We start from the raw sequence: 26,852 nt of genomic DNA, 5'->3' as shown, positions 1-26,852 counted from the left end.
GAAAGGCAGGCGCGAGAAAGAATGCTGCCATCGTAAGGAGAGCAAACTCAAACGATTGCAGAAAGAAAGCAGAAGGCTAGTATTCCAGTGCTGCCGACGAAAAACGCGGAAAGGCAGGCGCGAGGAAGAATGCTACAATCGTAAGGAGAGCAAACTCCAAAGACTGCAAAAAGAAAGCAGAAAGCGTGTGTTCCAGTACTGCCGCAGAAAAAAGCGGAAAGGCAGGCGCGAGAAAGAATGGAACAAGTTGAAGCTATCGCGAAAGAGAAAGCGACTATCCCAAAGGCAGAAATGCGCCCGTGCCCAGAAAATGCGTGACTGGTGCGCCAAGCGTAAGGAGAGGGATAGGTTGTTTAGCAAAGCTAGTGACTTATGCTCATGCGTTTCTTTGCACAGAAACAGGAAGGTACGGTTGTTCCGTGAAACGGACAGCCGAAGCTTTAGTGAAAAGGGTGATCTCAACGGTAATGCCGATGGCTTAAGTCGAAGCCCATAACTTGAGAAGAAGCCTTTATTCACTAGTTGGTGTTTTTCTTCCTGGCCTAGGATTTTAAACAGATTGCATTGTATTATTTTTGTTTGAGAATGACGTTTTTGAAAGCGCGATTTTCAAATTTGTGGACGCGTTCCAAGTGCTGCTGAGCTGCCCTTTAATGTAGATGGGGGCATAAGAGGGAAATAGTCTGGCAAAACTTAGTGAAGTTTGTGCCGTGCTTGCTGGCTGACCGGTTGAGTTTTTAGCGTGGTTGTGATGCTGTAGGTTGTCAGAAATCTCTCCTGAAGACAAGTTGCAGAGTGCCTTGGAAACCCGGACTTGCCAAGGAATTCTTCAGGCTGACTGGCTCAAGAGAAACAGAGTCGGATGAACCCGGCTAGCAGCAACATCCCGATCCCTCCGGACAGCGGATGCAGTCCCCTGCCCTTCGGGATCTCCCTTCCCCGGCGGGGCAGTCTGTTACGTTTCTCCACCGAGAAGTGGGACAACTGACGCGGCCACCGCATAGCAACAGGCAGAACCGCGAGCGGATCGGCCATTTCGACGCCGTTCATCGGCCGCGCAACGCTTCCTCCCGCCGACAAGACTCAGCGTGTTCCTGTGCGTGCGTGTGTGTGCAAAAGCTGGTCAAGCCTGGAGCTCGAGGGAAAGTGCGTCGCCCTCTCCTGTCTGCAGGAGGTGGAGGAGATGAGGTCGGAACACCTGCGATTGAGTCATTCGTCGTGAACCAACATGTTTGGCTCTCCCTTTCCTGTGAGGGTTTACCCTTTCCCTGTGAACTGGAAAAACTATAAAAAGCAGCGGCCGACTCCGCTGAGAGAGAGACTACTTTGACGCGCCGTTGTTACGACGTTAGACACCAGCTGTGTGAGAGTGTCTGTAATCTCTCCGGGTCAGCTTCACTGCCCGTTTCTTCATGATGTTGCAGTAAAGGTTGTTTCGTTAAAAGACGCCTCGTCTTTGCTGGCACCTTTGATGCCGTCCGCCGTCCACGGAGCCGCCAGGCCAACGCTACCGAGAGGCCGCGCGCTGCAGCGGTACGCTACCGAGGGGCGCACGCGACCCAAACCTAACAACTGGCGTCAGCGGTGGGTTGAGCACGCGACCACCAAATGTAACAAGCTGTATACGCTATTGCGTAAAACAACCACATGCCGCTGGAGGGATACAAACCCACGCCCTCCGAATTTCACGTCCGATACGCGTTCTACCAACTGAACTACGCCGATGACGTCCGATTTTTATTTTTTATGTATTTGTGTAGCGCGTAACCTGTGCTTGAGGGAGTAATGGCAGTGAAAGAAAGCGTGTTGTTACTTTACAGACCTGTATAACCGCAGATGTAGGGATTTTTTTTTCTTTTTTTTTTTTTTAATCACGTGCGACTGCATACACGGCGTGCTCTGAAGTTTATCGAAGAGTGCTGCAGTGTGTTTGGAGGAAGAACCCTCCCCCAGCATCTCGAAGTTAGATATTTTAGAACCTTGGGGGCGAAACATAAACCGCTTACTTGTAGCATTCTTCTTTGTCGTCTCATCGTTTCGTCCTGTGGTCTTTCTTACAGCGCTGCATTATTTTCAGAGAACCACTCACAAACTAGCCCAGCATCAAGTTTTACTGTGGTATATAGCTATTAACATTAGGGAAAAGTGCTGATGCGAAAAATAGAGGGCAAAGCATGCGATACTTAGCTTCTAACAGGCATCAGCAATATATTCATTCAAATGAAATTATCCTGTAGCGTAGCGAGAAGGCACCGACGTGCATGTTCGATATAGATTGCATTTCTTCGTTACTGGTTCCTCAAATGACTTGATTTTTTTTTACTCGAAAATTGTGTAATATGTCTGGGACGAAATTAATATGTTTACTGGCACTAAAGCACGGAACGATTCGATTTAGCTACGGTCCTTACCCGTAATGTCATTGCGTTTTGAAGGCTGCAATTGGCTGGTGGTGGAGGCGCATGCCTGTCTTGTCTGAGTGGTGAATGTCTAAGGTAGTTTGTACGCACTTTTAGGGAGCCCTTAAATAGGTGTCTGTAGACGTAGTAGGGAGAGGGCGACATTTGGAAGAGGCGGAAGTGGCTGGCTTAAGAGTGAGCTCCATGTGCGCGAAAAAGAGCGACGCTACGCGAGGCGGCGAAGGCGACCGTCGTTTGCTGCGTCGCCTAGCCAGGGCGAAAGAGATACTTGCCCTACGATGTAGAGAGCAAACTGTGCACGTGAACATATGCGCCGCGAGTGATATCGCATTTACAGGTGGAGCTCAGCGATGCGGTGGTGGTGGTGAAAACATCTATTGTTATATGTACAGAGAGGTATAGACATAAGGCATTCTGGGCCTCTATGGTGCAGCAGCCGGAGAGGGTTACCTCCCAGTTCTCTCGGGTGGGGTTTTCTGTCAGGCCCACACCATGTGGTAGGAGTCAGACCCCTCCCCACAGTGCGAGCACAGCCCGTCAAACTGTGGATCAAAATGTTTAATTGTAGCCAGGTACGACATTGTATTGGTGGGCAGGCGCAGGAGCGTCCGCTCGTTAGCCTTCCCCCCTTAACAGATCCACGCACCAAACTCTTCCCACTCATTGACGCGGGGAATCGAGCACACACGTGCGATTCGTAGCCCGCTTCAAATGTTGAGCCCTCCGCTACCGACGAGCAGATTGTTCCTTTTATTTTAATACTGCGGCTACCTCACATCTAATGCAAAATCTCTACGGCCGAGATGCACCGGCAGCAGCGGCGATGGCCTAGACGACGCTCTTGTTGAGGCGAACACAGAACTCTGGGCAAGAGCTCCGTGACAAACCGGAAACGTCCAGCGAGAGTCTGGTCGGCTCATAGCGCGTGCGCTTCGGGCAAAGTGCGAAATTCTTTTTAGCGACGAGGCACGCATTTCTCTTCACGCGACGCTTGCCACGGCCGCGCTTGCGTTCACGGGAATTCGCGCATACATACATGAATCTCAGCCTTTCCCTCTGGGTGCTTATAGAGCGGGCGAATAGCTGGCGTCGATGGAACTTTGGACGGTTCGGAAGCTGGGGCTTTATTAGTCGTCTGGAAACCTGTCATGCTCCGGTTTTTCGGCGTTTGTGGCGTGATGAAGGCGTCGTAGGTTGCAAGGGCAGGCCTTGAAGAACCTCTTCCACGTTGTTATGGGCCTGGCTGATATTGGCGTTGACCTGAACACAGGGGTCACTACGTTGAGCTTGACGGCGTTTGCTTGAACGGCGGTTTCCTCAGGTAGGCATTCGCTTTGATTTTTGCGGGACAAGTACGTAGATAGGTGCTCCTTGAGGTTAGGGTACGTGGACGCGACACATTGACATGACGTCCTGGCAGGTAGTACAGTTTGCTCTGTTTAGCTTTTGGTGGCGTTATCGGGAACTCAGCTTGGCAAAGGGCTTGGAGGAAGGGAGCAACTTAGGAGAGGCTCTTGCCATTCCCAATGCATTGCAGAAAGTGTGGCGGAAGTAACGTCAAAATTTAAGATTAGCCAAATCGGGCCATTAGCAACGGCATTGCTGTTGCTATAGGTACGTGAGCGTCGCAGAGAAAGAAAATGCGGAGGGAAGGAGGAGGAGAGATTGCAGCGTCCGGTCGCGGCGCGGCCGCTACCATGCTGGCTTCAAAAAAGTGACGTCAGGGCCTCTCCTAAGTATTTTCCTTCCTCCATGGTAAAGGGAATCGTGTATGTGTGTTTGTGTGTTCTTCGTCCCTTTCCATTTGATGGGAAGACAGAACAGACTATGTGTCTACGTGGGCAAGCGAAACCGCGACGATGCCAGACGACGCTATCGCATCGTACCGTTACAGACGGAACTTAAGTGTCACCGTCACCATATGAGGGGGGGGGGGGGGGGGGATGTAGCCATAGTATGCATAACCGGAGCCATTATTTGTGACGATTTGTTTACCAATTCCTCCTTAATTTCGCCCCTTTTTGATCACAGCTGCAGCCTGTAAGATGTCAGCGCCGATATGCAGGAAGGAATGTCACTCCCTTGTCAAAGACGGCGCTGACCAATAGTAAAAAGGCAGATAAAATGAAGGGGAAAAGGATCCTTGCGAAGTGTACGACCCCTGCATCTAAAAACTGGTCAGTGCAGTCATAGACGCGGCAGCGTCGTCGACTCGATACGGACGGCGCGGTATTACTATCTTCATGGGGGTATTGGGGCGAAAGCCTGAAGTAGAGCACTATATACCTGAAGTCGGAACCCTGTATATCTCTCGCGTTGCCTCACCATCAAATGTTTTCACCACCGTAAGCATTGCTGCTTGTTCGCTTCTCTGCGTGCAATTTTTCCTTTATACAGCGGCTGCCGAACGAACAGTCCGTTCGACGGTTTGGAACAGCCAGCGCTTGCGTCTTGATTCACTCGTGCGAGAGGCTTCATTGGCAACCGACTCATTTTACTAGCGACAGAGGCCGGTTGCAGGGTCTCCATTTGAAGCTCGAAAATCGATTGTTGTAGTCTTCGTCGTCGGAAGCCGGTAGAGGTCGTTGCAAAAACGTAACCGCACAGGGCGGCCATACAGTAGCGTTTAATTGCAGACGTGCCCATGAAGCACCAGCAGCATCGTGCAAATGCAGGCACACTGCAACATCGGCATTCAACCCCTTGTCGGGCGCACGAACGGTCTGGAAACGCACTTCGGTAAACACGGTGTCAGCCGATCTGTCACCGGGACATTTAATGAAATCCTCTGAGTAAAAGAATTCAAGTCTGTTGCGTCGTACGCCGTAAGAAAGCAACTGGGCAAAAGCGAACCCCTCACGTGACGAAATACGCAGAAAGATACTCGCGTGTAGTGGAGGGGCAGCGCAAAGTTACGACCATTGATGCGCAGAGTACTAGTCTAATGGCCGCGTTTGGCCTGTACCGTGAAGAACAAAAAACAAAACAAACAAACAAACAAACAACATTATACGCTGTGATTTGCGAGAAGGGCTGCTCTCTAAAATGCAGAGGGATATCATTAACCATGTACCTCGTCTTCCAGCTTGTAGGCCGTTTACTTTTTCTTACCTTTGCTATATATCTATAGGTTTCGGTCTGTTATTTTTTTGTTGGCCTATTATCACGCAAAAAGATGTTCATTGTTGCTGCCCGCATAAATTTTATTATCACCGCTTTTCAGAACGCTTTCGTAGAACCGGGACATCGACCGCCTTTCCAGCGACTGTTTATTTCACCCTTTCCTTCGCTAGTGGTCAACGGTGTGGTCGGTCTTGTTGCAGAAACCTGTACCTAAGCGCCGCAATTTAGCGGTTTAGGTGTACCGAACTTACCTCGCATCGCTTACGGGGCGGAACCGCCCCATTGAATAGCGCGATCTGGATCATATATTGTCGCGTAGATCCGGGCCTGCTCGGTCAAGTTCATAATGTCGGCATCAGCTGTCGTCCCGGTTTCGGGCGGCCGGGATCTGTACCTTTTGTATCCCCTGCTGCTGTGTTTTTTTTTTTATTTTTTTTTCGGCCACCAAGAAGAATCAACAAAGCACTTGAAAGCAAACGGGGCCCACGTTGTCCTCGGGTTCCCCTGGCTGCTCGATTGTCTTGGCGGCGTTTGCACCGCTCTTCTCGGTGCGACTGGCCGTGTGGTAGCGCGCAGTGGCTCCCTTTGTTGCGCCTGCTTGTGTGCACGCGTCACGCGAGAGAGCCGTCCCTACAACGTTGGTCCCTACCGCATGCGGCTCCCGGCCGGCTGCCGCGCTGTCCGATTGCGGGTTCTTGTGTCGCGCGCGTCCTTTACACGCGCCGCGCGCGTCTCCGCCGCGGTTGTCGTCGACTCTGCGCGTCACCCATTCAGGAGGATGGGCCCGGCGAGCGTCGTAATCGTGGGAAGGAAACCGAGCAGAAGAAAGCCCGATCGGGCGCCCTTATAGTGACCCTCACGCCGGACACCCCATTTTCGGCGTTGACCGCGAATGCGTGACTCTTGGGCCATGAGAAAAGCGCCGGCTGCGCGGGAACCGAACCCCGTGCACCTGTCGGCGGGTCTCTGCGCGTCGCTGCCCTCTGTGAGGTCGTCGTGCCTGTAGGCCCGTATGGTTCTCGCCGCGCCACCCGCTCGCAAGCAGGTGAGAGCTAGCTTTGCCTTGCTGTATACACTGCCGCGCGCTGATGTTCGAACCGGAAGATTCGACCTCTGAGCGCACTTTAGCGTTCGGTTCGATCCACGGGGCTTTCTCCGCCGGTCACGGGGCACAGCTGTGGCTCATTGGTGCGCGACCAGTATTTTTGAAGGTATGTAGCGCGCGATATATTTTCGTGTTTGTAGAGCCGCTCTTGCCACCGCGTCCCAAGTCGTCCACTTGTCCTGGCGTAAGAACTGCGGAGGCTAAATGATATGGGAGACGATGTTTACCATCCCAAAACGGCATGCGCTATGAGGGACACGTTCCCCAGTGGAAGAGAACAGAGCTTTCTCAAAAAACGGTCTTCACTGTCGTAAGATAACTGTTGCATAGTTTTGGTCTAGCGATCTGATAACCCTGCTTCCCGTTCTAATTATTATTATTTTTGTCGTGGGCACTTTAAATAAATAAATAAAATCTCACATCTTTGATAAATTGGTTTGAGGCACGTGACGCAAAATACTGCTAAATACGGTTATTCGCTAGCTCGATATATCGCGAGCACTAAATTCGCGAAGCAGATATGACAAGTTGTTCAGGGCCGCCTTTTGTCGAAATGATTCCCGGGACCAATATTTCCAGAGGCCTTGAGGATTCACGAAAAAAAAAAAAAACGGTAAAATTAAGTCTTCGCGTTTCCTGTACGCTAGGAGCAGTTAGCCGTAAGTGATATTCGGTGTGTCAGTGATTGCTATGATGTGTTATACTGATTCCGTTGCATTCGATGGTTCGAAATTAGGTAGCGGCACAAGAAGAAATGGATTGCTGCTTTTTGCTACTCTATTTTGCTGCGCATTATACTGGCGACGGCTGATAAACTCGGTGGAACAGTGGGCGCGGTGAAAAGTTCTTTAACTCTTGACGGACCCATGATGAGCTAACGCCAAGGTTCTGCTCTGTAGTTTTTTTAGGTTTCTTCGATAGTGAGCTGCACTTTTACCTTTTGCTCGTCTGACTTGCATTTGCATTGGTTGCATTGGTAATCCTAACGGCGGAGTCGTGAATGCACAGCAGGAGGTAAAAGATGGTTTGCTTTGGTCTGTAGGCCCCAAAGCGACTCAGGCTATGAGAGACGCCGTAGTGGAGTGCACCGGAAATGTCGACCACCTGGGGATCTTTAACGTGCACTGACATCGCACAGCACACGGGCGCCTTGCTTGTCGCCGCCATAGAAAAGCGGTCCCGAGAGCACCTGCATCGTTCGGTTGAGCGGCCGAACGCCTTAACCACTGAGCCACCGCTGCGGGGCAGAAGTAAAATAGAAAGAAAACAATGCAGACAAAATGCAGAAGTGCGTATAGCACTTCTGCATTTCTGTTTCTGCGTTGCCGTTTCTTCGATGCCGACGATGCGATGCCAGTCGCAACTTTACAGCCGCGACTCCGGCAGGTTCTTACAATCTTTGCTAGAGTGACGTCTGGGCCATGGCACAGTGGATTTGGCGTTCGGCTGCTGATCTCAAGGTCGCGTGCTTGATCCCCGCCACGGCGACCATATTGCAGTCTGAGCAAAACTGGTACAAAGACGCACTTTTGCGGTGTGATGGCAGCGCACTTTGAAGAACTCCCAGCTGCATGGTTTAAATTAATCTGAAGTCCTCCACATGGCGTCCCCTGTATTCCTTGTGACCCTCCGGGGCGCTAAACCCCGCAATTTACTTCTTTTTTCGCTCGGGTTTTGTTTTTTTGTTCTTAAACTCAAGCCAGAGGTTCGGCGTAGTAACTGACTGACGCGTTTAGCTGGGGTTGACGTCTGTGAGTGACGAAATGTCGTTGCCAACACGAAACAGAGAGAGCGCCGGTTCTTTTTTCAGTCCAGCTGGATGGATGATGGAGATGATGCACTGCAGAGGTCGTTTGCGTGGAATCGAAGCCTTATTAGAGTTTGTGAACATGGTTTTGTAGCCGTTAAGCTATGCCTGATTGCGAATTTCTTTCGCGTATTTCCTGCCAACATGTGAATAATTCGTTTTATTTTAAGCATAAAATGAGTGTAGCTCCCGTTGACGCCTCCCCGCGGCCAAGAAGGACGGAGGGCACGGAGGTGAACCTACGAAATTTGTCGAAATTTTGTTTTATCCTTTGATGCCTATGTGATGCGTTGCTGCCGGAGCAGCGCAAGCTTCAACATACAGCATCTAGAACGTGCTACGCCAGTTAGTGTGCATGCGCCGGCCGCGCAACTCGTAGAAGCCTAGAACTGAAAGGGTCACAGCAACTATAGCCCAAACGATATTGCTGCAGCAACAAATGCCCATCTCCCTACCTCGCTGTTATTTGGCAGTCAGGTCATAGAAGGAAGTGCAAAGCATAGCCAGTCCATCCATGTAGTACTAGTTATAGTGTGCAATAAAGTGTGACAGTAAAAGCAACAGCGTTGTTAAGAGAACTGGCTGTAAATTCGTAGGGATCGAGTAAAAACCGTATGCTTTGGCGCCACTCAGCTTTCGCTCATTAAATTTCGCTGCGCTTTTGTAATCCTTGATTCGTTCGTACTGCGCCGCGAAAAATTGGCTTTGTGAAAAAAAAGGAAAGGCGCAGTATGTAATTATTTCACTCTTCGGTGGACACCTCAACCGAGCCGTGAGAAGAGGAGATAGCGCAAGCATGCACTGATTGGGCGAAGCGAATAGATTTGGCGTTACGGCACATAATGGTGAAAGTAAATTTCAATCGTCGATCCGGAGCAAATTCAAGTTCCTCATAAAACCGGGGAGCTACTTCCGTGACTGATTTAGATTCATATCCGGAGCTCTGGTTGGACTGCGCTAATACTTTCCCTGGACATCTGCTTCTTCGCGGATTCAGAGAGCGCTTCAGATCGCTAATTAGAATTCGGCATGAAAAAAAGAGAACTGCGGCAGATGGTTCCATAAGGCTCGAATGTAACCGCACCATATGTGAGGCGTCCTGGAATGTGGCACCCTTCCACAGCAGGAAATTTCATATTTACGTCTACTCTCCACGACAAGATCGATTGTCGTTTTTTTTTTTTTTTTGTTTGTTTGAGCGTTAGCTCTTCTGCATTAATCTGCGAGTTCCGCGTCATTCCGCATTATTCCTGGCCTTATAGTACCTCATGCGTTCCACAGATGACGCCACGTACTCGTGCGCCTCAGATGTTTCATCTCGCGCTGCGCAGCAAATATATCGTCGGCTTCGTCGTCGTACCCAGGCGCGAGAGCACTATATATTATCTACGCAGCCGATCACGCCTTGTGTAAAACGGCAGCACACTCTTGTGCTGTGGAGTAAATATCGTCGTCTTCGTCAGGTCCGAAGTGGAAGACACTCTCGCGCTCTAAATTGAACACCGTCTTCTTCATGAAGTTCCATCTGCGCCGCCGCTTCATTTAACCTAGGTAAATACGCCATACACATAGGCCGTCTCGCTAAAGACACGGACCAAAGCCTTGCCAGACGGGCTGCCTAGATCATGGAACATCGAGAAGCCAGAGTAGCCCGCTGCCGAAAAGCAAGACGCGAGCCAAGATCGAAGCTGCAGCAGCGACTGCAGCTGTGGCCGATGGCTAACGCTCGTGAAACTTCGTTAGATGAACCTCTACGAGTTTTTCCTGGCAATAATAGTGGTTAGGTATGATCACCCGGTGCTTGATGTTTGAAAAGTGACACTGGATACAATAATAGCAGGAGCCTTCTCCGGTTTCTGCAAGAAAACGGTTTACACGATTTTGATACTATGCCTTATGGCAAGTTTGCGAAAAAAAAGACATGCTTTTTTTTTTTCTTTCATGATTATCTGCCTGCAGCTGTAGCTCAGCAGGTTGAAATAGGTGTATATCTGCAGGCCGGATATACTTCAAGAGAACATGATATGCAAGCGCTGTAGTATTTTTCAGCTGTTTTTCTCTACTTGTCGACATATCGCGCTAATCAGACGGGACTTTTCCATCTGCTTGCTCGCGTTTGACAAAGAAAAGGAAAGTATCGTGACGTAACGTGAGTCTTAAATATTCATCCAGTCGACGATTGTTTTGGGCCTGCAAGGCAGCAAACTGGTCATGGCGCTGCTCGTATGGGTGTGGACGGGCCTGAGTAACGGGCCCTTTGAAAACGTTAAGAACGCGTCGTAGAAGAAGCGAAGGCTGACGACATCGTGGTGGTCTTCTCTTTAGCTACGCCTTCGCCTGTTTATATACAGCGAGCTCTGCAGACAAGCCACGTTTCTGCGCCCTATCTCTCCCATGAGCTCTTGTGCTTTTGAAGAACCATTCAGAGATGCGCAGGAAAATAAAACGCTGATCCAGTGACCTCTGCCTACAGTATCTGGTAGAGAAGTGGTGCGATTGCGATGTCCTCGCCAGCACCCAGCAGGTGTGCGCGTAGGCGCGCAGCATACAGAGACGGGGAGGGGCAGGCGTCTCCCTGGGCTGCGCTGCCCTTCTTCCGCTCTTGCTCCTTCTGGCAGTTCGGTCTGTGGAAATCTTGCTGGCTGCGCCGCCGATCACGTACGTGTGCGTCTCACGTAATCTTTTTCGAGTGCCGCGTTTGTGTGTATGTGTCGTGGCCGCTGGTTTAGCCGCGCCGCTTTGTGTGTATGTGTCGCGGTCGCGCGATGTGGAGCGACTCGCCTTGGCCCCCGATTGGGCTCCGAGCGCGCTCTTCTTCCTATCTTGAGAGACGTGTCACACGGCCGATAAGCGAGAGGGTGCGTGCTTTCTGGGGGAAGGTAGAGAATCCTCGAGGTGGTGGCTCTCGCTCAACTGCGTGGCTAGCCCGGACATCGGGGGTCCCTGTTGGACTGCGTTCTCTGGCCCGGCTTCGTAAAAAGCGAGCAGCGAGGCAACAGCTTCTTCGAAATGAAGAGGCTCGCCCCGCCAGTGCGCCTACTTACGTTCAGGGACGAGCGAAATGAGAACGTGATGGAGTTTGTGCTTGTGAACATATAATTTCTTGAGTTTTTAGCTACGAAAACACGAAAGCGCACCACCCAGCGCTCTTGAGCAGAGAAGATCGCGCAGAAAATAGGGCGGCCGTACTCTCCCCAACTTATGCACTTTTTACTCCTCCTTACACTGCAGCGTAAATTGCATGGAGAGAGCCTAGGGTGAGCTGCAGTAGATTGCTTGCTATCGCTCTTTGTTTCAATGTAGCGAATGACAGCTTTCTATAATGAAGCTGAGATTATAAATGTATTTTTCAGGTCGTCCACGTTCTGCGCGTAAAGTTGGTTGTTCTTCGTAGTTTGTGCGGCGCACTGTCGGAGTTTGCTGTTGTGAATTCTGCGTACTCTTTCCTGAACATAATCTTCGTTTTAGAAAGAATTACACCTATTGGTGTGTGTTTGTTGTTACATGGGGCTGTGGCCACCTTCCTCGGTTAATTTTTCGGCTGCGTGGCATTTGCAAGGCCCCATTAACTTTTTTCGTGCTCCAGGACTTGGTTATCTCCTATTTCGAAGTTGAGTCTATCCGTGCTGAGGTTGAGCATAAGGCGTATCTGCAACCCCTGGGGGGGGGGGGGGGGGGGGGGGGGGTCAAAAATCGAGGGAATCGGAAGAGAAAAAAAAAAGGGGGGGGGGGGGGGGTCGCCCAAATTTTAGGCAGTGCTATTGCTCAATTGGTCCTCTTTTCCATTAACTTTGCAATAGCAGACTTTGCTTGCTTCAAAAAATGGTCGAGTAGTTTTGTTCAAAGTATGGTCCAGTCTGATGGCCCTTCAGCAACAGCAGATGTTGGAGAGTTGTGTTGCATTATGATGAGCTGAATTCAATTCGAGTTGCAGTTTTAGTTTCAAATCACCTTTCCCACCTTTAGACGTCGCATCTGCGCGTTGAACAAAATGCGAACAGTTTGTCTTTTGAGGAAAACATGTTGCCGGGCTAGTTGGTGATCCATTAAGTAAAATATTTAGCGCTTGTCAAACGTCTTATGTGTTCTTCTTGGTCCTATATGCTCTATTTTTGCGCAAAATTTTTTACTTAATGTTTGTCTTTTCTCGATGCCACGAAGCACGTAAATTCAGAAGTGCGATATCGCGCAAACTTATGCAAATATCTTTTCTTGGCTTTTAATAAAGCCAGGACTTCAAGGACACGTGTATATTCTAACTTTGCACTGTGTACTTCACACGGGCAACCTAGCGAACCCTAAATATTCACAGAAGCAGCTGAAAAAGCAAATATGAAATGTAATCAGCCACAGCTACTTGAGGTTTGGCTTGGTTTGGCTTTTATTGGCTGCTTATTCGGTGGCAGGCATGAGGGTTTGCAGGTATGAAACGTCATTGAAAAGGGCACCATTTAGACATGACCGGGTACGGGGGCTGCGGCTGCAAGCTCCTGCGTCACATCACTTTGAAATGCTTACAGGTGTTTATTGCACAAGTGAAGATGTGGTACGTGCGTGGTACAGTAGGACGTCCGGCGCTCAGCTAGCTTCTGAACTCATTCATGTATGACATCATGGCTGATGAATGTCGGGCCTTGTTTCGCCAATGTGGGGCGGGGTGACAGAGCTTGAATCTTAGCATTAGAGGTGGTTTATCTTTTGCTGTCAGATTATGGGAATGTCACAAACCCCCGCCTTTACGGTCAAAAGAGGTGCGGGATCCCCTTCACGATTACCCGTCGTTCCTCTATGAGGGTTGTGAACACATTTAAAAGTTAGGCCGGTCAACCCGTGAAGCACGTGTGTCGGTGTGTGATTGAGGAATAAGTACAAATAGGTCACTTTCTTTTACAAACAATTGAAGCTTTATAAATAGCAGACCAAAATTACACTGATAATAATAGAGTACAATGAAAGAGAATACAACGCCACGACAAGATATTGATAAAGACGAAGAAATAAATGATAAGAGAAAAAAAAATAACCCGACAATGAACGAAACACTGTGATAAAAAATATGAAGACTATAAAGATAATAAAGCAGGTATTTCAGATATTATAAGTATGAGCAAAAGTTACATAAGAACACAGCGTAAAATACTACTAAGTCAGGTCAAAAGTTAACAAAGCGAAAATAATGTTCGATTGAACAACAGTCCGTGGCGAATGAAATTCTCACGTCTTTCTTGTTTGCTGAGGCGTCGAAGGCTGTGTTGCTCGGTAGCGGCGGCCGTACAGGTGCAGAGGACGATGCGTCGATCGCGGGCCCGAAGAAAACACAATACGCTTTCGGAGCACCGCGGAGTGGCCGGAAGTTTGAATCTTCCCAAACGCACTGGTGAGGGCGTGCTGCTGTCGGTTATTTTATACCCTCGGCCGACTATGCAGCAGCCGCGTCAAGGACAGGCGGTCGCTGCCCCATCGGCTTGTCGAATCTTGTCCAGAGGAGCGACGGAGTCCCGTGAATTTCGCTCTATATTCCAGCCATAAGCTCCCGCATCTTCCGCTGTATAATAGGTGAGGCAGCTTGTGACAGGGAATCTCAGGTAAAGCACACGAGCTGGTCATGGATGGCGACAATGTAACAAAGGGAAGAATAGAGGAAGGGACGGCAGTTGCATCAGCGCTATAAATGCGTTTTCTGTAGTCACTTCGGACTAATTACCTTCTAACTACGTACTTGTACTACACAGATTGGAGCGGATTTGCTGGTTTGCATTTCTTCCTTGCATTAATCAAGCAGTGGCACCGGCTACGCCCTTTTTTTTTATAATTATTTTTTTTTATGGATCCTATGATGGCCGTAAATGAAGTTCTCTCTGCCTCCGCCCCTTGTGAGTGAGCTCGGAAGATGCCCCGGCGGCCGGCTTGTTTTCGGCGTCGGAAGCCATCTGGGCGCGGTTGGCCGTCCGGTCACGGACGGGGGGCTTCCTGCGCGGGGCTCGATCGTTCCCAGGGCGACGGGAGCACGTGCGCGTGCACGCCAGCTGCGGCCGAGGTCGAGGCGCGATCGACGCTGGCCGCCCGGCGAAAGGCGAAAGTTTCCCCCCCTCTCCCCCGGCGAGCGCACCCTCCCTCGTCGGCTGCGTTTGATGGCTTCCCCCTCGGGCTTCCTCGTTCTCGCCGCGGGCCGTCGGAGGCGAGCCAGTTCGTCAGTCGTCAGCGTACGCTGCGACCGCGTTGCGAACTGCTCTGGGCTGCCGTCCACACGCGGCCGGTGTCGTCGACTCGGCGCGCGCGTGCGTCCGTGCGTCGCCGTCGCTGGTTGCGCCGTGCGTTGGAGGAAACCCCGCGCGAGCATTCCGTGTGCCTTGTGCGGCTCTTCTTCCCGGCCAGCCGGCGTCGTGTGGGTGCTTGTGTGGCTGCAGAACGAGAACGTGTCCTTGGTGTTGTCTCTCGGGTGACGGAGCACGCGGTTGCGTGAGCGGAGCCCTTCTAGGCGCAACACAACATCGTCAACGCGCGTGTGTGCGCCGTCCGTGACAAACTTCCAGCGGCGCCAGTAAAGTGACGAGTGTTGCGAGCTTTCCGAGCATAGACACCGTGGGCTGCCAGCATTCGCCGGCGCGATTCGCCCCCCGCCCAGGGCAGCGGCGGGACTGCGCGTCCGTGGGTGCCGCCTCCCCCTGTCGGAGGCGGCTTGCGCGAGCTGCTCGTCTCTGCGTCCTCGTGTGATGTGAACCGAGCGGTCCCGACCGGAGGAATGCTGAAGGCGGATAAGGGCCGCCGCTCGCTGCCGAGGCGCCAGCCGCCCAAGAGGGTCGCCTTCGCTGACGACGTTCTCGTCGACGGGGCCTCTGCCGCCTCCTCGGTACGTCGCGCGATGACAGCTACGCCCCCAGTGCCCAGGGGCTGTGCACCGTCTCACTCTGCACCAGTGCACGGTGCACGGCCCCTTGGCCCACGCGGCGCTCAGCATTCAAATGCACGCCCTTTTTTTTTTTTTCTTCTCTCTCTCATCTCCTCGCAATACAAGATTGACTTGCAGAAGTTTGGTGCATGATTCGTTTTGTGTCTAGTATTGACGATGAAAACGAGTGAGGCAGTGTTATGAACTGACACCAAGGCACAGTCCTTTTGCAAGTACGGATACAAACGTAGCTACACTTGTGCCTGGGGAACGGAATCCTTTATTTGTGGGTGGGGTGATCTGTGTGAAGAAGCTTCGTGTTGGACTCGCATGTGTGGCGCCTGTAGAGATTTAGATTGTGATTTCATCACTTATGTAGAAGGCAGCTCATGACTCAAACAATGCAGGGACTGCCAGAGGGAATCGGGAGGTATATTGTCCTCGCGATGTAAGGTTTATACATTTCTGCGAAGCATGCATAGCGTCGCTCGTGGAATCCGTAGCAGATTCTAGTGCAATCGTACATTGAGCTGTCCTGTGGTGAAGACGAAGCGAAGTGTGTTTAGGGCCGTGTGTAGGCCAGCGTAACTTCACGATTGGCTCACTCCCGCCGCCCGCGTTATATGGGATCGGGCGCTGGGCGGCATGAGGATGGAATTGAAGCAGTGCAGAAGTCATAGTATTACGGTTGTGCGTGTTTCTTTCTTGGCTAGTCAGCGGTAATTTTCTGCCAAGAGCCTGTATGTATTTTACCCCGTATTGCGCTGCGTTCATGACTGTTTCCTACGCAAGCTTATCGCCGCGTCCCTGCGCACAAGGCTTCTTACTCCGCGAGTTGAAGCAACGCGTGCTCATTTGTATGCGCGCGGAAATAATAACAGCGGTAATTTACTGGTACTCCTCTATCAGGTACAAAGGTGTAGGCTAACGAATGGGGTTCTGCCTTAATTGAAGACAATGCAGAGAGCTGTGGAAAAGAAAATGATAGGTGTAACGTTAAGAGAGATAGGAAGCGTGCAGTCCGAGTGGGTCAGGGAACAAACACGAGTTACCGACATTCTAGTCTATAACAAGAAGAAATGGGCAGGCCATGTAGCGCGAACGGAGGATAACCGATGGTGACGAAGGGTAACGAATTGGATTCCAAAGGAAGGTGGGCGGCGGCAGAGATTAGGAAGTCTTCGGGGATTATGGCACATGATCAAGGTATTTTGAGGGACTTGTGAGACGCCTTTGCCCTGCAGGGGGGGGGGGGGGGGGTAGTCAGGCTGATGATGGATTAGCCGCGGGTGGCCTCTTCGCATTGCGTCACCTGGTTTCGCCGCTTCGCTGGACGCACCGCTTCCCGGAGGTGGGTGCTGGAAATTCGCGGGGAGCGCCGTCGAAGAGCGGCGAGACCAGGCTTAAGCCAGCGCACAACTGTCCTGTTTCATGGAGTTCGTGTTTTGTCAGTGGTTGGCGGTACAGTGACCAGAGTGATGATTTGGGCTTCCAGCGCTAAAGGACGAGATGCGCACGACGATACCTCACGCAGTCTAGAAAGGTACCGAAACATTCAGGCGCTGGAAACGGAAGTGTCGAAGAGGTGTCCGTGTGTTGTGCGATGTCAGCGCACGTTAAAGATCTCCAAGTGGTCGAAATTACTCCGTAGCCCTCCACTACACCTCCTCTTTTCCCCCCTTCCTCCCTTACGGTGCGGTTCGGGTGTCCACAGAAACAAGTGTGACAGATACTGCGCTTTCCCTTCCTGTGAACCAATTATTACTATTTGCAAGTGTGTGACCATCTCTCAGAACACTGCCGCGATTTTGCGTTTTTCTGTTGCTGTTGCTTCACGATTGTGCGGAGGGCACCCGTTCATGTCACTGTCTTTGGTAATTACGAACTGCGTCTTCATGCTCACCCGGACACTCTCCTCCGTATTGAAGTCGTATGAGTGACTGATAACCGTTTTTGACAGTGTCTCCTGAAGGTGCAAACGTGGTGCAGCCGTCTTCAATTCTGGTTTACACAATTCCAAGCTACATGTGAATCGAAATCACTGATATCCACCTTTCGCTTTCAAACATTGTTCGCGAAATTCTCCTCCTTGCGTATCTCGTGTGTACGTATCAATGTCTCGCGACAGCTCCTGATGAAAACTGGCGTTCGTCAACTAGCACACCGGCATTTTCTAACTGCCCTTCGATTCCCGCCAAGACGCCTATTTTGCAATCACGAAGACAACGGTGAACCTTGTGTGCGTCGGTTGTACGACATTGGCCGCCATCGCCTACATTGTTCTACTTGCTTATCCTGGCAGCGTGCCTTGCATTGTGTCCGCAATGTCGGCTTCATCGTTCCGCGCGAAGTGAACGCTGTTTTCGCTGCCTCGTGGCGACTTCTTTCGGCACACGGTGAACACCGACGCATGTTCCCGCGAGCTGTTTGGGCTTCTCGTCTGTGTTTAGTCGAATGTATACAGCGCGCAGGGGTTTCACGAAGCTTCCGGTCCTTTGAAAGCTCGCCGTCAGCACAAACGCATGCAGTGTTCCGCCTCAGGTGACTTTTGCGAAGCGTCTGTCTGCAAGTTTCCGTCGCGAACCGCGGCGCCGCTTGGTGTCAGTTGGTGAATGCGGAACCGGCGTGCGCCAGTTGTCGCTCGTTGTGTGCTCATGTATACCGATACTGTAAAAATGCACCCGTTTTCCTGCGAGGCATAGCGTTCTTCCTTTCCTGATGCGGGCTCTATACGTATAGTTGGAAAGCATCGTGATGTACGGACGGGCGTCATCAGTATGAGCCGACATGTTGCAAATTCATCTGATAAAATAACGCACGATGTAGTTGCCGGAAACATCTTACTATATATATATGTATTGCTATTGCGAGAAGATTAGTACTAGATAGCGACGCCGGAACTACGGTTGTCTTAGACTCTTCACATACTGAGAGTTGTAATATTTTTTTCATGTATATTTAGTGTACGGAAAATAGCTTATCTCTTTCTTTCTTAACGGGGTCCAGCTTGAAGCGGAGAAAAAAAAAATGCTGGCGAATCACACTTTGCCATCCTTATTAGGCATATTTATCCTCACCGTGCCGTTCCCTTTAGCTGCGAGTTACACGACGTGTATTTGATTAACCTTGATTTTCACCATGCGCGCAGTTTTCGGGGGCAGCGTTCTAGTAGTAATGCTCGCCCTACAGAGTTCCACCGAAACTGCCTTAGCGCCGTCGCCGATTGTGTGTTTGCTCTCTTTGCGCTCAAATTTCTCGCCCGCAGTGGTGCCGGCGGCGAGCACGGCGTGTGTTGCTCAAGCGCGGCACTCTCCAGCTGAGAGGGTAGTCATTGACCCCGTGAAGCTGTGTGAGCCCAATGAGCGGCGCGCGCTTCTCGCGGCTGTGTGTGATGTTGCGCCAGTCTTCGGCGGGGAGGGTGGTCGCTTCGGCGGCGTTGTTTCGGCTCCTTCCGACAGACTGGTCATTTAAAGCGGAGCAATCTTCTCCTCCTCCTTCGTCAGGCCCGCTCGTCGTTTTTGCCCACTGTCGGCGGCCCTTTGGCGCTAGACGCGGTGGTCGTGCGCGCGTTTCCCATTACTTCTTGAGCGCTCGGTCTCCCGCTTCTCGAGTTGGTGATGTTTCCGCCGGGCCGTCCGCGGCAGTCCTCCTCCTCGGGGATGCGAGCCAGGCGCGCGACAGCGATCCCCCCTCTTTACCGCCACTGAGCGACTCCCGAGCGCTGACTGCCAGTGGGGCCTTGGTAACACCGCAATGCGTGTCTCGCTCCTGGTTGAAGGCAGCCTGGATTTACATTCCGGTTCTGAGGAGGCACCTTTGGCGTAAGCAGAGGAGTCCCGTGGATATTTTTGTTTGGACGCTGTCAGCCCCGTGACGGTGCTGAAACGCGAGCTTCCCACGTCGTCTTTCGAGCTGGAAACAGAAAAGGAAGAGAGGGGAATTCGCGATGCTGGGCGCTCGACTTCCCTCCAGCTGCCGTGTAATGAAAAATAGATATAACTTTGGTTTATGTATGGTAAACGCTGCATTAATATGAGGGATGCTTCAGGTGCCCAAACCCGTAAAGTGCGCTTCGTTGATGGGTGTGAAGGACCTCCGTGTTGGCACTGATTCAAGACACTGCCAGTTGCATGAGTTTCAGGGTCTTAGTCCGATTGGGTGACTTCGTTCCAGGCCGCTTTTCAGTGGCTTTTTACCGAAGCAGCGAAGTTGGCTGAAGTTAAAGTTACGGTAACTTATTTTAAGGTCGCTGGCACTGCCGTGTTCCTTCTTCTGTTTTGCTTTTATCAATCGTCGTGTTTGCTGCTGAGCTGCCTCCACGTAGACTACTGCAGAGCAAGGGCGTGGTCGATGTGTTGATCAGAGTACAAGCACTGCCGCTCGGCGACCATGTATGACTCTTTTCGCAGCGAACTGGTTCACTCTTCCTGAAGTGCTTTAATGAAAGCAGCTACGGCGCATATGAACATGGTCGTTTTGAAGCCTCGGTCGGTTTTATGGCCGCCCATTCGCACGCAGAAACGTCCAGGCGGTATCCTTGCCGATGGAAGCACGCTGCCCTGTCCGTTTCCCTGCATGTTATGTGCAGATAGCCTCTATAATAGCACTGAAGACACCGTGGTCTAGCTTTTTTCGTCCCCCCTTTGAGCAGCAGCGAAGGTGGTTTGGCACATTGTCAACGGTTCCGGGTTTGCACGCCCGACGTCTCGTAAAAAACGAGCAACATGGTGTGACGAAAGGGTGCATTCGATAAGAGAGACGTCTACGCCGCTTGTGAAGCTGTCCTCAGGAGGTTCCGTTCCCTGTTTTGCAGCAGCTTGCGAGCCTAATCTTGTGCTCGGTGCCGCACCGTGGAACTTGGGCAGTAATACGTGAAAGCGTTCTCGTTTCAATCGCGGCCTTTGCTTCACCTTGCAAGTGCGTCGATGCACGAGCTTCACTTCCCGCGCAGAGCAGAGGATGTGGGTGTTTAGAAAGAAAAACATAATGTAGAATTGTTTTTTTTTTTTTTTTGCACTCTCGGGTAACGAGTCTTTAAAAGTACTGTTTCCGCCATGTTTTCGTAACAGATATCTGACTTTAGCCCAACTTTTCTCGCTACTTAACGATGCATGGCCGTAGGGTTTCGAACGTGCTTGGGTCGAGCCGATGAAAAATACACACGGGTTCCGAGGCGTCACTTGGTTGGTTTCGTTATGCCTTAGCAACGCCCGGTATCCCTTGCTCGCATGCGAAGTACGTTATTGCGGTGGGCAGCGAACACTTTTCGAAAGCTAAACTTGTTCGCTTTTATTCTTGTTTACCGTCGACTGGAAAGGCTACTGCAGTTGGCACAGAAAGGCTTTCGAGCTCGCAGCTATCTTTGCGTTGCATGAATGCAGTGGTAAATTTTGCTTATTTGATGATAACGCCAGCTTCTTCGCTTTTTCACTGGTTTCTGTGTCCTAGTGACAATGCGTAGGGAAAAAATAATGGGGGTCGGGAGTGGGAGGGGAAGCATTGAGTATAGGATACCAACATGGGACGTGTACCGAGCGGCGCTGGTATCCGCAGCACACTCGCCTTTTTCTTTCTTTGATGACGAGGTCCAAGAGCCTAAAACTTACACTTGTACAAATATTTACTCCGTGGCGATATTTTGATGTTGACCTCTGCGAGCGCCAGAATATTGCAGGCTATATGCGCGACGCGAGTAGTGGAAACGCGAAATATCTCACGTTTTGGCAGTGGCCCAGAGAGCACTTGACTCTGCTGTGTCATAAGCGGATAATTGTCGTGACTTGATATTTTGTCGGTGTATGTGGCCTTGTTATGTCTTAGCGCTCTGCTGTAGCGTAGTGCATGCACTGTAGTGAATTATGTATATGTAGTGTTCCGCGGCCAGGAGCCGGGGTTCCGCAGGTTTACCGCTTGCTTGCTTAGCTATGGAATTCAAGAACCGCCTGTGTGAGTGAGTGATTTAGAGCGAGCGCGTGTGTGTGGGTGTTTGTGTGTGTATTGGAAAATTCGTTACCATTTTGCAACCTTTTGGACGACTGCATATGGCTACATTTTCCGAAACTCGGTCTTGGGCCAAGTGTGAGGTGCATTACTCCGCGCCTTTTCATCCGCCTCCTTCGTCACTGCGTTTATTTATGTCTCCGAGTACCGACGAATGGAAAAAAAAAAAAATCAAGAAAACAAAATGAAAGCGACGTCTATGGTGTTGCGGCGTAGCAGCATCGGTCCGATACCTTTTTCACGATTTCAGGTTTTATGCGTGCACGTATGCATGCTCGTATTGGAGCCAAGACAGACGAAAGGGGCGCTCACGCGAATTCTGGCTAAGCGTCTTCAAAGCCGCGAGTGAGCTTTCGGCGTCAGTCTCGCGCCCCAGCCTCTCCGGCCGACTTTCACGCCCATTCGTGCAGACGCCGATAATTCCTTTATTCAGCTCCACTCGCGCACCTGCTGCGTTCGACAAGGCAGCGTATTCATGCTCGCGGAAGGTCTACAACGTTGTGAGGATGCTTTTGCGGTCCCGTCTTGGAGCCTGGCTTTTTTTTAATTTGCTTTCCTCCTTTGTGTGCACTAGCTGCTCCGCCACATTCGCGCGTGTGGGAGCGCGCAGCTCGCCGCGGCAAGGAAAGCATGCGCACGTGGCTCGTGTCGTCGACAGCCAGGTTCTGCTGGTTCCTCTCCGCGGCGGGCCCCATTCATCTCGCGCTTGCTTTTGCGCGCTCCAAGCAACGGCGGGGAAGCGCGGCCGAAATCGCCTCTCTTTTCTCCGGCCATTAATATCAAGCCGCCGGGTCTCCCGATTGCCTCTTTCGTTGGCCTCGTCCGGCGGTTTCCCGTGGCGGACGAGCGCGGCTTCCAGAGCATCTCTCGCGCGACTTGGCAGGAACGTGCCCAGGCTCCTGACGGGGAAGGCAGCGCTGCTCGCCGGTTACTCCGGACATATGTCCCGAAGGGGGGTCCCGCGGTAAATCAGACGTGCGAGCGGTCTCTCGCTCGCCGTCTCTTTAGGCAGGGCCATGACGAATGGCGTTCCGCTAAACGAGCCGTAGGACTCGCGCTGCTTTCTCGCTTTTTCCTTTTGTGTGTGTGTGTCCGCGCAAGCTCATTGATCAGCTTGCCTTTGCCTCGCGCTGGTCCACTCGCTGGCATGTTTGTGCAGTGGAACGATGAGCTGAGTAAGCTGGAGTCGACCGCTTGTTTGCGTGCTGCCGGCGCAGTGTGGCCGGGAAAAAGGCACCGTGGCTGCTGCCTTCTTTCCAGCAGAAGCGTAGAAGAGGTATCACTTGGCGGTTACTTCCAACCAACGTTTCAACGGCACTGGTATCGCGATGCATTTGGCAGGTCATCTGTCGACTTTGATGAAACTTGGAAAGGTGTACGAATGAAAACGTTTGCTTGCGTACATTGAGAACGGTCAGGTATTAGTCGCCGGCGTGACTGTCACTTCTTTGAATGTCGTAATTGGCAAGCTCAGCGATGCTGGCCGACGATGAATCATTGAGCTACAGTCATGCGGACGGTTTTGTAAATGCGTCCCAATTCAGCAGATGTCGGGCTCTCTTGAGTCATGAATTTTCATTATGCTTTTGAGCTTCGTTATATGGTAACTGAAACCTGCTGAGTCGCGTCAAACGGCACCTTGACGGAGTCCCTTACGAATCGGAGAAGAACAGCATATGGTTTCGGCTAATGATTAAATGACTACGGTCCTCCCGCTTGCGATAAACTATGATCACTGTTCGTATAAAAAGTGCCGCGAGGTTTTTTTCTTTCTTTTTTTTTTCTCCGAGCTGCCGTTGCTCTGATCCATAGTCATTAGAGAGTTTTAGAATAGGGGGCCCCAAGCTTTGGGGCCCCCAAGGAGCTTGGGGCGTCGAAATGCGCATGCGCAGAACGTAGGGTGCGCTTGAGGTCTTGGGTTAACGCTAGGGGCGGCCCCTATTTTTTGGAAATAGCGTTCGCCCCAAGCTGCCGTTGAGTCGCTTGGGTTACGGCAACATAGCGGCGACCGGCCAGGCGGCGGCCGCTCGCCTCGGCACACATTCGTCGTCACCGCTCCATGGTGTCACGCGTTCATGGCAAACGAAAAGCCAACGAAGCTTATGCTATGTCTCATGATGCCCGCACCACCAAATTTTAGCAATAAAACGCCCTATATTTTCTGATTGCTTCCGGATTTACCGAGCTGCTAGGCCTAGCGAGTTCGCCTCGTTCGGTTTCCATGGGGACCAGACGGCGGAAAGCGCGGAAGGTTCAAATGAGTTTTCCCGGCCTCGGCCTGGATTGACAATTGGCCGATTTCGTCTTGTATAACAAAAACAGTTTATATGACTGGTAGTTTTAATATAGTTTTGTGCAATAGTAGCACTTTTTGATTAACAAAATAGCATTGTTGGCGCTTATATATTTAAATGCTTTTTCTTGGTTTACCGTCGTGGCGCTGCTATCGACGAACGCAAGCCCGGCTCCGCTGCGTCGGGAAAACCCCTATTCTAAAACTCGCCGCTCAGCTAGCATGTTGCGCCGCCGCACGCTATTTCCTTGGGGGCACCAAGCCTTGGGTCCCCCTATTCTAAAACTCCCTATTGTAGTGCACCGTATTCTGGCCCGGAGCACCGTGCGGCGGCGTACTGCTTCTACACTCCAGCTAATAAACTTGGGAAGGCGTTGTCTAGGAAACGTGGCACCGAAAACCTCATGACGTCACAGCCACATGACCCCGGGCGGGAATTTCAAACATCCCACAAGGCTCGTCAACGTAACATCGCGCATGGAGTGAAAGTGATTAAAGCGTGACATGCAGTGCGAATTAAAAGCTGCAGGATCTTTCAAATGATTGAACTTTGTAAATTGATTTATAGCGTTTAAAGAAAAATTTTGTTTTGTGGGCAGGTTTGAAACTCACGACCAGTTAGTTACGAGCAGGCGTACTACCGACTCTGCCACAGAAAGCATCCTTACCCTTCTTAGGAACAAACGCTGTTTATGTGTATGTCGTGTGCTATGTATATTGGTTTCTTTGTGCCAAAATGAGATTATGGAAGGGGGTGATTAATTTTGCCTCCGTGGACGGAATTAAAATCCCGCCGAGTTGCCGGCGTATGGAAACGTTTTAGAGCGTTACTCTACTGCCTTCATTTGCGAGATCGCGTTTTTCCTGGACCTAGTACCTCTTGTGTTCTACAGATGGCGTCATGTACACGTGCGCATCATGTTTCATCTCTCACTGCGCAACAAACGCCGTCATCGTCGTACCCAAGCACGCGAACAGTATGGCATCTTCGCAGCCGGTCACGCCTCGTGTAAAACTGCAACACACTCTCGCGCTCTGCAGTAAGCATCATCGTCTTCGTCGTTCTAACTGCAACGCACTCTCGCGCTATAAACAGAACATCGTCGTCTTCATAAAGTTCCATCTGTGCCGCTCATACGCCATCTCGCTAAAGACAGAGACCGCAGCCGTTCCAGAAAGGCTGCCGGGACCATCGAACGAGAAGCCGGAGTAGCCCTGGCTCAAGGATAGTTAAACCTTTATGATGTTCTTTTTCTGCATTTCGTCCCCATCGAAATGCTGCCTTCGCAACCGGGTTCGGAAATCGGAACCTCGAGTTCAGTAACATCACGTAGTAGGCGCTGAGCTGCCGTGCAGGGTTACGGTGGCGGGCTACGAGCAGAGGTGGGGGGGGGGGGGGGGATCTGCATCATGGTGCGCTGCTCTCGTCGAGATGACGCCGGTGCTATGTATGCACACACCGGGGCGCGGGCGCGAACAGCAAAAAGGAGGGCAACCGACGAAAGTGTGACAAATTTCTGGGCGAGAGGTGCTCCGTGGTGACCGCTTTTGTCTCGCATAGTGCTCTTGTTTTGTCTCCTTTCCTTCGCACGACCGTCTTGTTTCCTCGTAGTGCAAAGCGTTTTCGCCCTTGTGCCCAGCGCGATGCGGCGCGCGCTTTCTCGCAAGGAGTGATCGCGCGGTCGACCCACGCGTACGTGACATCGCGCTGGTGCAGCGCATATTGTCTTGCGCGGGCACTCTCGGCAGGAGGAGAAAAAAACTTTAATTGTTCAAGGTCTGTACCGAAGCCCAGTGAAAATGACCGCTCGCTATCTTCTCAGAGGTTGGGCAGAGCGAAGGGGTAAGGAGGAAGAGTGTAAGCGATACAATGGGACGTAATAGGAGACAGCTGAATCTCGCCATCCGAAGTTGCATAGCATTAGTAGATTGGGGAGAAGTGCGTCCGCCGAACACTTACTCTTCAGGATATTTTGCGGTGACAGAGCTACTTGCTGGCAATCCCAATGATGATGGCCGCTGAGGAAAGCCGTCGACGTCCGCCGGAAGCCTCTTCTGTGCGCTGACAGCACCAAGGAGAGCCGCGAGGTGCGCCACCCCCCAAATCTGTCAGGCGCTGCCTTCAGCCAGTGACGGCTTGGTTCGTTTCGCCAAAAAAAGAAGAAAGAAAACATAAACGTCTCACTTCGTTCATTCGATTGCGGCTGGCGGAAATGTCGGACCCCCCTATTCCGTGCAAACCGCACTAATAAATGCCGCAGCGTATTCCCGTGCAGTCACGTAGAGTGGTGTTGTATCTGCGCGTGTATGTTCGCGCATTTAGTCAAGTTCTCGCATGCTGTAAGCGGCGGCTGCTACCCCTGCAGCCTGTGTGGAAAGCCTGGAGGCGAAAGAGAGGAGCACGCCTTGTCGGGACATCCTTCCCGGTCTGCCGCACTTTAAAAGATCCACTGCGAAATTAGCCCTCAAATTTCGCCTTTGCCATGCTGTAAACGTCGCCAGCATGCACCCTCCTACCTACATCGTCCTTTTTCGCCCCCGTGGCTCGCTAGGGGTCGTGAACGGCGAGGCGGTCCTCGTTCTCGCGTCCAGAGAGTCGTAAATGGCACGCTGAGCAAGCGGCTGCGTGCTTGCCCTGCACGCATAGCGGTGAGGTGGTTGCGCGGAGGTAGGTTTGTGATAGTCGTAACGTTCCTCCAGGTACCTTCGCACGCGCATACTTGTAAATCACTGCACACGCTCGAACTTTCATCCCAGACGAGAAGAAAACACAACACCATCAAGCAATCGTGGGCTGCCTATTTTATAAACATACCTTACCAGTCGCCAGATATTGTTCATAAAAAAAAAAAACAAAAAAAACAACGAATTTTTCCGATTCTATAAGGAACGTGTGGGGGACATCACACAAAAATTTACCCTGTGATGTGGTTATGATTATGGGATTTCTGCCTGTCCTCATATGTTGACACCGTCACTCAACACTGCATGCCTTCACGGTTTCAGTTATGCCTCTTTTCAGATGTTTCTAAAGTGAGTCGTTGTTGCATATATGCGAAAGAAGCTAACGAACGCGCATACCCTCCCGGGGTCACACCGGCACTTGAAACGGGGAGACGTGCGTTAATTTGCACGTACGCGGTTTGTCGCCAATGCTTCGAAGTGTAAGTTCCAACCATTCCGTCGAATCATATCCCACCAGTAACGGAAATAAT

General features: G+C 51.3%; 1 protein-coding gene across 3 annotated transcripts in view; it reads left to right on the top strand.

The window, feature by feature from the left end:
- LOC146202244 (uncharacterized) overlaps positions 1-26,852 on the top strand; it is a 369,509-nt gene that overhangs the window by 140,567 nt on the left and 202,090 nt on the right. The window contains exon 1 of one of the 3 annotated variants that reach the window (XM_084588036.1): positions 14,686-15,305. The exons of the other annotated variants lie outside the window; for them this stretch is intronic. Within the exon in view, the coding sequence (XP_084444162.1) occupies positions 15,198-15,305 (108 nt within the window). The 5' untranslated portion in view covers positions 14,686-15,197. Of the gene's footprint in view, positions 1-14,685; positions 15,306-26,852 lie in introns of those variants that run through there. 3 annotated transcript variants of the gene reach the window in all.

The sequence above is a fragment of the Amblyomma maculatum genome, chromosome 1, assembly GCF_055883805.1.
Source record: "Amblyomma maculatum isolate TAMU_Amacu chromosome 1, ASM5588380v1, whole genome shotgun sequence".
NCBI lineage: Eukaryota > Metazoa > Arthropoda > Arachnida > Ixodida > Ixodidae > Amblyomma > Amblyomma maculatum.
The sequence above is the reverse complement of the archived record's forward strand: the minus strand, read 5'-3'. Positions and strand labels throughout refer to the sequence as shown.